This window comes from Mesoplodon densirostris, chromosome 4, assembly GCF_025265405.1.
Source record: "Mesoplodon densirostris isolate mMesDen1 chromosome 4, mMesDen1 primary haplotype, whole genome shotgun sequence".
In the NCBI taxonomy this organism is placed as follows: Eukaryota; Metazoa; Chordata; class Mammalia; order Artiodactyla; family Ziphiidae; genus Mesoplodon; species Mesoplodon densirostris.
In genome coordinates this window covers 170879847-170892294 of record NC_082664.1, presented here as the reverse complement: position 1 = coordinate 170892294, position 12448 = coordinate 170879847, and the positions used below count along the sequence as shown (strand labels likewise).

At 37.1% G+C, this 12448-nt stretch overlaps 1 protein-coding gene across 11 annotated transcripts in view; it reads right to left on the bottom strand.

Annotated features, from left to right (window-relative positions):
- MLLT10 (MLLT10 histone lysine methyltransferase DOT1L cofactor) overlaps window positions 1-12448 on the bottom strand; it is a 246798-nt gene that overhangs the window by 125471 nt on the left and 108879 nt on the right. For 10 of the 11 annotated variants that reach the window (XR_009531819.1, XM_060097691.1, XM_060097690.1 and 7 more), the window contains one exon: window positions 10868-10963. The exons of the other annotated variant lie outside the window; for it this stretch is intronic. Coding sequence is in view for 9 of the 10 variants with exons in the window: in XM_060097691.1 (XP_059953674.1) it covers window positions 10868-10963 (96 nt within the window). In the remaining variant the exon portion in view is untranslated. The remainder of the gene's footprint in view (window positions 1-10867; window positions 10964-12448) is intronic. 11 annotated transcript variants of the gene reach the window in all.

Below are 12448 nucleotides of genomic sequence, written 5' to 3'. Positions count from 1 at the left end.
CAGCATTTGTGAGGGGAGAAGGAAACCACAAGAAAACCACAAAATCACCAACGGTATCCACTGCAAAGCACTAAGGGCTAATCTGAGGACAGCAGCTGAAACAATAATGGGTTTTGCAATGGCCAATACCAGATAAATGCAAGCAGCCTCCTGTAAGAAGGGCTGAAGTGCGGTCTCAATTAACCTTCCAGGCAAGGGTCCATTCTAGGACAGGGACTTACTCCAAAGAAAAATGGTTTCTAAATACCATCCCCACTGAAAGAATATGATACAATGATAGCAAAAAAAAAAAAAAAGGTTATGGTGCACTGTGAACAATACACCACTTATGTGGTATTTCTATCAAGTATGCTTAACATAAATCTAATCAAAAGGAAATGAAAAAGACAAATCCCAGTTGAGGGACATGCTGCAAAACAACTAGTACAGAACCTTCAAAAATGTCAACATTGCGAAAGGTAGAAAAGCCTGAGGACTAAAGAGATGTAACTAAATGCAATGTTTGATACTTAACTGAATCCTGGATCAATTTCCTTTAAGTCAGCTATAAAGAACATTATTGGGACAACAGGAAATATTTGGATATGGACTATATAAAGTAGATGCTACATAAACATTTATTAAATTCAAGTAAACATTAATGTCCCTATTCTTCATCTATGGAAAAGGAAATTAAACTAGATAGTGTAACACAGGAAATAAGTATATTAACAAACTTTTACTATTAATGGAAAAAATTTGTTACAGTCACCATAATTCTAAGATTTTAGACAGTTGGAATTCAACTCTAGACACCTAAATGAATTTAAGTCTTCACATTATGTGTTATCTCGGGCTTCCCTGGTGGCGCGGTGGTTGAGAGTCCGCTTGCTGATGCAGGGGATGTGGGTTCGTGCCCCGGTCCGGGAAGATCCCACATGCCGCGGAGCGGCTAGGCCCGTGAGCCATGGCCACTGAGCCTGCACGTCTGGAGCCTGTGCTCCGCAATGGAAGAGGCCACAACAGTGAGAGGCCCGTGTACCACAAAAAAACAAAACAAAACAAAAAAAACCATTATGTGTAATCTCAACCTTATAAAAGATAGTAACTCTACTGAATAAAGAAATTAGTCCCTCAGCCAATTCAATTAGTCATAAAATTCCATTTCATGGGCATGGTATTTAATTGATGCAAACTGTATTAATGTTTATCTTTAATATCTAAATTCAAGCAAAATTTCAAAAAGGCTATTCACATCTACTTGTAACTTGGCTGTTTATCCTCTTTTGACAAGGCATCTTTCCCTCCTAAGTTACAAGCTCTTTATAAATCTCTTCTCCCAAACACTAGTCTAAGTAAGAACTTCCTGGAACAAAGCAGAGGATTCACGAGAGATTCTTTGTATTAGCATTCTTTTTAGAACAAGTGGAAACTGCACCATTTGTACTAAGACCAAAAAAAGTTCAATTTGTAATATATCTGATTTATCTAACTTTTAAAGAAATGTGATTATTAAACCTCCAAGTAAAAGGCAGAAAGACTTGTGAAAAAAAGATCCACAGACTTTGGAGTCAGGCATGCTTGGTCTTAAATCCTTGCTCCATCATTTATTAATAGATATCTCCTGTTTTTGTCTGCCCATTATTTTTCTTTAGGTAACTCTTCCCTACCTCCTTGTGACCTTGCTAAGACCTTCAACCACAGTAACCCAATACTCAGGACCACAAGAGTGGGTGTATTAAACAGATAAGGCCAATCCTATGTGGACAACCCTCAGGGTCCCCAAACATTCTCAGTTCCAATGGCTTTCACTTAGATTCTCCTTTGGTATGCCTATGATCACATCTTGTGCCCCCAAACTTGAAGGGTCTAAGATCTTACCGTACTTGCAAGCTAACAATTAGCCCACCAGTTTCATGAGTGCTGGAAGAAGACACAAGACTCCTGGGTTGGACACAGAGGGCTCTATTACTCATAGCAATAGCAGTAGCCAGAGTGTCAGCATTTGCATCGTTCCCCAACCCCCAATTCTGACAGGATAACCCGAAGGAGGCCAGATGACACTTGCACACAGAGTGGGTTGCATTTAAGGAGAGCAGTCTTGGGCTTAGGGAACCCAATTCTGAACAGTAAGCATGTCTGACAATTACCCCAGAAAGAGGTATTATCTCTGTATCTCCCAAGACTATATGCAACTCTGCCCTTGCTCTGGATGGTGCCTCCATTTTCCAAGGCTATTTATTATATAAAAACTTCGAAAAGATAAACAAAGGCAGTTGAAGTCTCTGCTCACAAGACGTGTACAAATGTCAGAGTCCCATGGAGAACTGTCTCCCAAAGACTGATGCCAAAACAGACCAATGAAATATTCAACCACTATGATCTATTCTTTCTTCACAACCTGCAGTTAACTCACTCTCTTACTTGTTCTTGGGACCTCACTGAGTTCTTCCAGGCCCTTGCTCCAACACGTCCTCCAAATCTATATGCCCCCCTTCCCTAGTTTCACTTTAAACACTTTTGAAAATAACTTGTCTCCTTATCCTAATACCCAACCTGCTTAGCAATATCTCCCCTAGGATTCTGCCCTCGTCTACTTTCTCTGCTCCATTATCCAGGTGACGAAGGTGTAAGCACATTGGGTAGGGGGTCTCGGAGAAAGAGAACCAGGCATGGCTTTCTTGAGATAAGAGAAGCCATTTCTGGCCTAAGCCATTTTGTGATCTAAGCCTGGCCGCAATGCTTGCCCTTGAACAGGTCTCCATAATTATTGATCTTACAGGAAATGAGGGAAATGCAGGAACAAAGGAAAATTAACGGAAGAGTTATATCAGACTGCATGTTCGATCTGTTTGATTTTAACCTTTGCTTTTTGTTGCTTTTGTTATTTTAATCATATATAATGGCCTGCCTCAGGGAACCCTGCCCCTCTGCCTGAATGTTAAACTAAAGTGCCTCTCTGTTCAGCTCACCAGGAGACAATGTGACCCTGCCCACCTGTGGATGGCTGCAAGAAAGAAGAAATTAACACACTCCCTCACAGAGGCTGGCCATTCCAGGTGATATCTGCAAAACTTACAGCCTTTTTACTTTACTTCCTCATCTCCCCCTCTCTGTGCTATAAAAGAAACTGGCATCCAAACCCCATATATAATATGGTTTTTTGGAGACACCAGTCTGCCACCCTCTCGGTCTGCCAACTTTCCGAATAAAGTTGTATTCCTTGCCTCAACACCCCGTCTGCGATTCACTGGCCTGTCTTGATGCAAGCAGAGCGAGCTTGGACTCCGTAACAGAAATGCAGTCAAGAAACAATAATTCAAGACTTCCCTGGTGGCGCAGTGGTTAAGAATCTGCCTGCCAATGCAGGGGACACGGGTTCGAGCCCTGGTCAGGGAAGATCCCATGTGCCGCGGAGTAACTAAGCCCGTGTGCCACAACTACTGAGCCTGTGCTCTAGAGCCCACGAGCCACAACGACTGAGCCCGTGTGCCACAATTATGAAGCCTGCGCGCCTAGAGCCTGTGCTCTGCAACAAGAAAAGCCACCGTGATAAGAAGACCACGCACCGCAACAAAGAGTAGCCCCTGCTGACCGCAACTAGAGAAGGCCCACGTGCAGCAACAAAGACCCAACGCAGCCATAAATTAATTAATTTTTTAAAAAAGAAACAATAGTTCAGCAATAAAACAGGGTCCTATTTCCTCCTCAAGGGATATACATAACAATCTGATACCTGTCTTCGAGTTCTGCAGGAATTAAGGCCCCCCACCCAAGGTGGAGGATGAAATGATGATGTCGACCTTTTCTGACCCCTCTTGACTTTAATCAACTAAAGCTTGGACTCTGTCAACCTCTGCCCCAATTCTACGCTGAATTCTCCTCTGCTCAAGCCCCTGCATGAATATGCATGTACCCTTGGCTTAAAACGTCCCCACTTTTGCTGTCTGAAGAGATACCGATTTGGGAGAGATCCCGCTTTGGGAGAGATCCCTGGTGTTCTCCTTACTTGCTGTAAATAATAAATCTTCCCCCCTTCCCAATCTTTGGCTTGGTTGTGTCTTTTGACTCAACACCCACCAAGAGACGAACCCAGTTTTCAGGTAGCAAAGTTACTCACATACACGCCACCTCTTTTCTTCCACTCCTCCTACCACCCCCCAAACAAGGCAAGACAATATTCTTCTTTGTCCATTACCATACATGAATCTTACATATTCCTCCAGGTATTGCCCTATTTCTCTCCTCTTCTTCACATCTGAGATTCTTTAAAAAGAACTCTATCTATACTTCCTCATACCTACTTTATTCATCCACCAACTTCAATGAGCTTCACCTCTTCACCGTTACACAGAAATTCCTTCTCCTCAACATCTTCTTTAGCATGAAATTCAAAGGACATACAGTCATCCTCAATATTCACAAGGGATTGGTTCTAGGACGCCCTGACAATACCAAGGTCCATGGACGCTCCAGTCCTTTATAAAAAATGGCATAGTGTTTGCATATAGCCTACACATCCTCTCACATATTTTAAATCATGTCTTGATTATTTATAATACCTAATACAATGTAAATGCTACATAAACAGCTGCCTGAGCCTGGCACATTCAAATTTTCCTTTTGGAACTTTCTGGAATTTCTTCTGCAGTTGGTTGGATCCGCAGATATGTAGCCCATGGATACGGAGGGCCAACAGTATATTATTATTATACTACTTGATCTTTCATATGCAATGAACCTCCTTCTTGAAATATTCACTTCCCTAGATTCCAAAATACCAGTCTCTCCTATTCTTCCTCATATACCTATACCACCTCTTCATTTCTGCCACAGACTTCTCCCTTCCCCACTACTGCTGAAGTAAGAAAGGGAGAGAGACTCTAATTTACAACGGAATACCCACTAATGGATGTGGAATGAATGATGGGATTAGAAAATCACCTTCTGTCAAACACTTGTGGCATAATCAGTGGATGCTAAAACTTGTGGGTGAACATTTGTAAGAATCAGAACATTTGCATAATTCTCAGGGTGTGGTAGCCACCCTCCAAGATAGTTCCCAATTATCTTTGTCCCTAGGCAGTATCCACCCACACTGAACAGACTGCCCTATGTATCCATTAGAATATTGCACAAATGATGGTATGGCTTTAAAATGGTTAAAATAGCAAATGATACTTTATATATATTTTACCACCAAAATATAGTTTAGAAAAACAGGCATCTAACTGGGGGGACAGGGATGGACACACACACACACACACATACCATGTGACATCTGAGGCCAGGTCACAAAAAATACTGTAGCTTTCACCTTGCTCTTACTCTGGGCAAAGATCACTCACTTTAGGAAAAGCTAGGTGCCATGTCATAAGGACACTCAAGCAGCCCTATGGAAAGGTCCATGCGGCGAGAAACTGAGGTTCTTGCTCAGCCAGCACCAACTTAGTGGCCATGTAAATAAGCCATATTGTAAGCATATCTATCAGTCTCAGTCAAGCCTTCAAATGACTGTACTCCTGCCAACATCTTGCCTGTAATCCGATGAGAGACCCTGAGCAAGAAACACCCAGCTAAGTCTAAATTCCTGACCCACAGAAACTGACACAATAAATGTTTATTATACTTTTAAGTCACTAAATTTCAGGGTAATTTGTTATGCTGCAATTGGTAATTGATACGCATTTTTGTTACAAGGCATGAGATGCTACCGTAAGAGAAAACCTAAAAATGTGGGAGTCGCTAGGAATTAGACGGTGGGCAGGAGCTGGAAGGACTTTTAGGAGATGATGCGTGAAAGCCTAACGAGCATGGAAGAGACTATTCCTAGCCTTTCAGGAGGCTGCTAAGGAGGGCTTAAAAGAGAAAAAAATGTACTTGAAAATTAGAGGAAAGGAGGTTCTTGTTATGTAGTAACAACATTTAGCAACATTATGCCCATTGTAACATAGAAAAGAGAAAGTGTACTCAATGTATTGTATGATTCAACAAGGAGATTTTCTAGGTAATATGTTGAAAGTGCAGTCTTTTCGCTATTTATAGTAAAAAGCAATATAGAGATAAACTAAACTAGGAAAACCACTGACAAAAAAGGAACCAAGACCTGCTGGTTTTATAAGTTGCCAGTCTTTCCAGACAGCAAACAATGCTACAGTAAGGACTAGCTTCCAGAAAAGCATAAAATCTAGGCTACTGTCAGAAAACCACTATATGAGAGCAAAGCAAGGGTATGGCTGTAAAATCCACTGTTAAGATTTAGTGAGCCTCAGAGAACCTGAAACAATGTCAGGTGTCAGGGTCAGGAAAAACAAAGAAAGAATGAGGAAATATTCCAGACTGGGAAAAACTAAGAGACAGGACAACTGACTGCAATGTGTGATCCTGGATTGGATTCTGGACCAGGAAAAAAAAAAGTCTCCCTCTTTTAGTATGGAGGACATTAGGGGGTGGAATTCAAATAGGATCTATAGATCTAATACTTCTGCAACAATGTTAATTTACTGCCTTTGATCATTGTACTGTAATCATGCAGGAAATTTCCCCTTTTATTAAAACTACACATAAAAGTACTTAGGCTAATAGGGCATTATATTTATAATTTACTGTCTCAAGTTCAGAAAAAAAGATTATACATAGAAAAGTGAGCAAAAGAAGGCAAAGGCAGGAGAGGAAGGGAGGGCATGATAAAGCTAACAGGATGAAATGCTAACATCTTGGGAGTCTGGGTGAATGGTGCAGAGAAATAATGTGTAGTATTTTTGCAACTTTTCCCAAAAGTCTAAACTTACAGCAAAATCAAAAGTTAAAAAAAAAAAAAAAAAAGATGTTAATCCTTCTGGCTGGCTGCCCAATACCCCAGGATGAAGGATAAAACTAGCATTACTTATAAAACTATTCATGAAATGACACCTTTTTTTAAAAATTGGGGTATAGTTGTTTTACAGTGTTGTGTTAGTTTCTACCATACAGCAAAGTGTAGTTCCCTGTACCATACAGCAGGTTTTCGGTAGTTATCTATTTTATACATATTAGTGTATGTATGTCAATCCCAACCTCCCAGTCCATCCCACCCACCCCCTTTCCCCCCGTGGTGTCCATACGTTTGTTCTTTACTTCTATGGAAATGACCTTCTTAATTAAATAGTCTCATCTCCCATCACTCTTCGGCCCCACCAAACACACACTCCAAACATTCTAAATTACTGTTCCTGCAAAGCCCTGCCCTCTCCCCTCTCTTAACTCTTTGCACACTTAGAAGCTTAAAGCTTTAACCTGAGTGGAAGATTTCCAACGGGAAGTACAAAAAGGTGGTGTGTGTGTGTGTGTGTGTGTGTGTGTGTGTGTGTGTGTGTGTGTGTGTAACGGGTGACTCTCAAAACTGAAAAATTAAAAAAAAAAATACAGAAGTAATGACAGCTCTGTGATTGAGAGTTTTATTCCTCCAAGGACCAAAGAAGTAGCCCAACTCTCTTCGAAGAGATGAACAGTCCTAAACAAGAGGGAAGTCCAGTCAATTCCCTGACGTTCACAAAACACTAACCAAAAAGCCTATCTCCCCCAACCTCCCAAAGCACCCTAACAGTATTTATACCAGCAATAACTCCTTCATCTGTTGCCAGTTATTAATAACAGAATGGAACCAAGGGCAAGTAAGGGGGTGGAGTACAGGATGGGAGATAAATCCCTCTAACTGTAGTAGGGGACAGCTGGATTTCTGTCATACCTATTTGAAACTGAGTAAATTTCCATAAGATACACTGCCACTAATGCTAATGTGGTTGTAAAGTATTGTAAGTCTAGTATAGCATAATACTATACTACTGATACAATATAAGTTAACATTGATGAGTCGGAAGAGGATAAAGTGAGGATCAAATGAACTGGTACAGATTTATCTCAACGCAATAAATAACCACTGATTTCTAAATGATGACCTCCAACTTAGCCTTTAGAAAAAAAATCCTTTCTGAAGCTCGGAGCCTCACAAAACAATCGCATGTCTCCAAGTCTGATATGCATCTCCATTTCCTAACTCTTGCCCACATCTCACTCTATGGCAGTGCTTCTGTAAACACAAAAACACTAGGCTTAAAAATAGAATTCTGGGCTTCCCTGGTGGCGCAGTGGTTGAGAGTCTGCCTGCTGATGCAGGGGACACAGGTTCGTGCCCCGGTCCGGGAGGATCCCACATGCCGCAGAGTGGCTGGGTCCGTGAGCCATGGCCGCTGAGCCTGCGTGTCCAGAGCCTGTGCTCCGCAACGGGAGAGGCCACAACAGTGAGAAGCCCGCATACGGCAAAAAAAAAAAAAAAAAAAAAAAATCTATTTTACAATGAGCATTAATTGACATTAATAGTCTTAGAAGATACTCTTCTAAAACAGTAATTCATAATCCAAACTATTTCATGATTGAATTAAGCCCCTCCTATAATATGCATAGCTTTTCACTCATTTCAAACATGTACTTTGATTCTTTTAAAAATATATATGCCAATTTTTTAGATAAACTGTCTCTAATTCAAAGGTATATCTCACCATTAGCTTTTCCTCTCTCCTTGCTGGCATTTCACAGTTAATATCTAACCAGTAATAATATATCTTGGGCCACACAGAAATTCTCTGAAAAGCAAAGGCTAAGTATTGGGTTGGCCAAAAAGTTCGTTCGGGTTTTTGTAGCTTACGGAAAACCCGAACGAACTTTTTGGCCAGTCCAATATTTTTTTAATCTTCTTATAGTTATATATAAAAAGTTAACTTATAAATTGATTTCATTTAAAAATAACTGAGCTGGATAATACAATATTTAGTATTAAATATTCTTTATCATCACTTATTTATAACTTAATAAACATGTGACAGAATGAACACAGATAAAAGAATTCACAGGGAACATGATTCTAACATATCTTATGAACAATATCACCAAAATTTAGTTCATAATATATAGTATTTTAAATTAGTAAAATCCAAATAGATTATAAGTACTACTTGTCAAAACATTTTATAACACGATATGCATATTTCCAAGACAACCTTATTAGATGTAAAAGTCTTAAAAGAGGTAAGGGGGGATGAAGAGAAAGACAGTCTATAACCCCCGATCTTTACAGCTACGTTATCACTTAACATCATACCATAATAAAAAAGTCCCTCCCCAAATATTCCTAAGGCAAGCAAACAAGTCTAACAATAATAATAAATTTATAGTATGTTTATCTCACAGCCTTTATAGATTATCAGAAAATCTTAATTATTAGAAAATAAAATGCACAAACTGATTTTAAGTCTGACAAGAAAATCAAGTTGTACTAAACTTATACGTGCTAAAAGTAAAATTCAAATAGTATTTACATACTAATGAAAAAACCAACTGCTAAAATTTAAAGTTAAACAAGTTTGACTAACTTAATACATTGTTTTTTAATACAGTATTCAACAACTGCAAAAACTCATAAAATGAAAACTTTAATTCATTCCTAGAGGGAAAAAAAGATTAATAAATATAGTCACCAGTACCATAAACACTGTACTACATTTAATAATTGTCCATTAAAAATAACATGACAGGGCATAGATTAAGATAAATATGGCCACACAGCAAATACTTCTTTAAACAAGATAATGCTCATGAAATGGCAGAATATAAGAACATCATTGGTATGACTTCCCTTTTCACAATTTATAATAAGCCCTACCTAAGACTTCCTCAATCATGATTAAAAAGCTTAAATAAAATATCACAGTGTTTGTTACAAAAACTGCTAATTAAACCAAATCTGCCATTTTTCCATGAGCAACAACACAAGCAACAATAAACAGCAAAATCAAACCCTACTATTGTCACTATCACAAAACCACCTCGTTAAATAACTCAAAATGAATATGTGTACTTGTTGCCTAAGATCTACCAAAAATATATAAACCTAACAAATGTTCGGAAGGAGAATATAAAGTTATAATTATTATTCACTAATAATTGGAAAATTAATCTCAAAACAAAAAATTTAAGCTTTCAAAATGTTTACCTTGAAAAAAGAAACAAATTCTAACCAAATTCCTAAGTATTTACAAACATGAAAATGTTAAGTGATTTAGTTTTTCACACAATCTGTAGAAATATCTTCCAAACTAGTTTATACCAACTGTTTAAAAGTAATATTCTTTCCTAATTGAAGAAGCCCTTTGTATCTTCACTTTGTTGAAAACAATCCATAGCAGTATCCTTTCCCTATGTGGGCAGTATGTGCTATGAATGATTCTACAGTACTTATCATTAGTTTACTAAAAATTGCTCATATCCTTTACAATAAGTAAAAATGTAAGCAGAAAACCGGTAAGTCAGAAGAAGACAGATTAGTATTAGGCAAGCTTTTAGTGTTTTAATTAAAAGACAGAATATTCTCAAACAAATGGTATGACATTTGGTCATTAAAAAAAAAATAAACCGTTAGTACCACTGGGGAAAAAATAACAGTCAAGAATATATAGAACTTCAAAATTGTTCTATATTATAAAGGGAAAAGGCTGATGAGATTTTTACTTACATGTGAAATAATCAGTTAATAATATCTAGCAACAAACCATTATTGCTAAAGTTACCCAAAGATTTCAAAAGATGACCAGAGTAACACATGCAAGAGATCCCTCACATGCCTTCAATCAAGTTTTCAATATTTCAAATTTTCAGTTGAAATGGGTACAACCATATTCACAAATATGGCATATTATTTTAAACCTACTCTTTGACTTAATACTCTGTATTAGCCAAAATTTTTCAGTATTTCAATGTTTTCATTCAGCTATCAAGAACTTAATTTTATCTAAAAATGGGAAAAAAATCTATTAAGTAGATGTGCTACATATTTAGCAACAACAAATCCACTTACTTTTTTCTCTTTCTCATGATGTTTATCCTGAGAGTGAGAGGAAGAATCACTTAAACTTTGATCATATGACCTATTACATCCCCGTTTGCTCTTTTTCTAAAAAAGAAAATATGTATACATATAGGTATATGTATATAAAATTTGAAATCTTTTTTGTTAGGTTTAAACCAATTCAAGTGTGAAGTACTGTAAAATGTCTACTGAAGGGAAAAAAAAGTCTATTTCAAACTATATACTCCAGACACCATCCATATATTATATATTGCATTATAAAGGAAAATCTAACCCTAAATCTAACATTAATGCCATGTTTTTGTACGTTTATTTAAAAATGTGAAAACAGACTATATTTTCAAACAAGCAGTAGCTTATTTGTCATTTTATTACAAAACCACCTCATTAAAGAGATCAACTATAGTTTTCAACGTCTGGTTTAAAAAACTAAAGATGTTTCAACCAAAAATAGAGAATGCCATATTGAAAAAGGATGCCAAGACCAGAAGAAAAGAAAAGAAAATATCTGAAGAGTTACTTTATGCCACTAGGAAAAGCAAGAAGCCTTTTAATCTCATACGTTCAGTATTAAGGCATACGATTTTCTAAAAATTTGTCTCTGCAGTTCATATAGAAAAAAAAAATGAAAGGAAATCTCAGCATTAGACCCATGCATTTTTCAAAGCATTACTAAAACTATTACACATTTCTATTTAAAATACTTACACAGATTCATAATAAAGTATAACAGTTACTGGAGGTGTTAAAATTTGGTGGTACCATAACTAATTAGTTTAAACTAGATAAAAGTGACTATAAAAGATGATCAAATTCCATGCAAACATAGATCTTATACAAAATTATTAAATTATTAAACAGACTTTTCCCCAACCACCAAATGGGATAACAGCACATTAATAAATAACAATGAAAAAATTCTATTTACACAAAGTTCAAAATCCACTTTCATTATTTCTGTATTTTATCTATATCATCTCTGATTTAGAAAATGAACATTCCAATGTGGTTTTAACATCCTAAAGCAAATTTTAAATTTTACTATCTCAAGATTTCTCTTAGAACACTTCAATGTTCTTTGACAGTCATTAAAATAAATCAGAAGTCTTCAATATTAAACAATATATATGTACAATCTTAAATATTTTATATGCATGAACCAGAATACTGGAGTCATGAGCTGCTCATTTCTTAAGAAAGGGGCCCCTAATGATATTATTTATTTTTAAAAAAGAAAGAAATAGCCCTATTCACGGGGGAGAGGTAACAATAAAAAATAACAATGAGACACTAAAGAAAAACAAAGAAGCCTTATATTTTCAGTATACAAATCTGATACCACTAAAGACTGAGAAATAGACAATGGGGCATTAAGGAAATATTGATCTGTCAAAGGAACATGGACACAAAATACGTAATGGTTAATCAAATAATACTAACTCATCCATGCTACTATGTGACAGTAAAGAGTGATCAAATCTAAAATATTTCCAAAGTTGTATTTAAATATATTTTTCTCAAGATCTTTAACCAAGAAGTTACAAAAGAGCCTTGTTTCAGATTTACTAT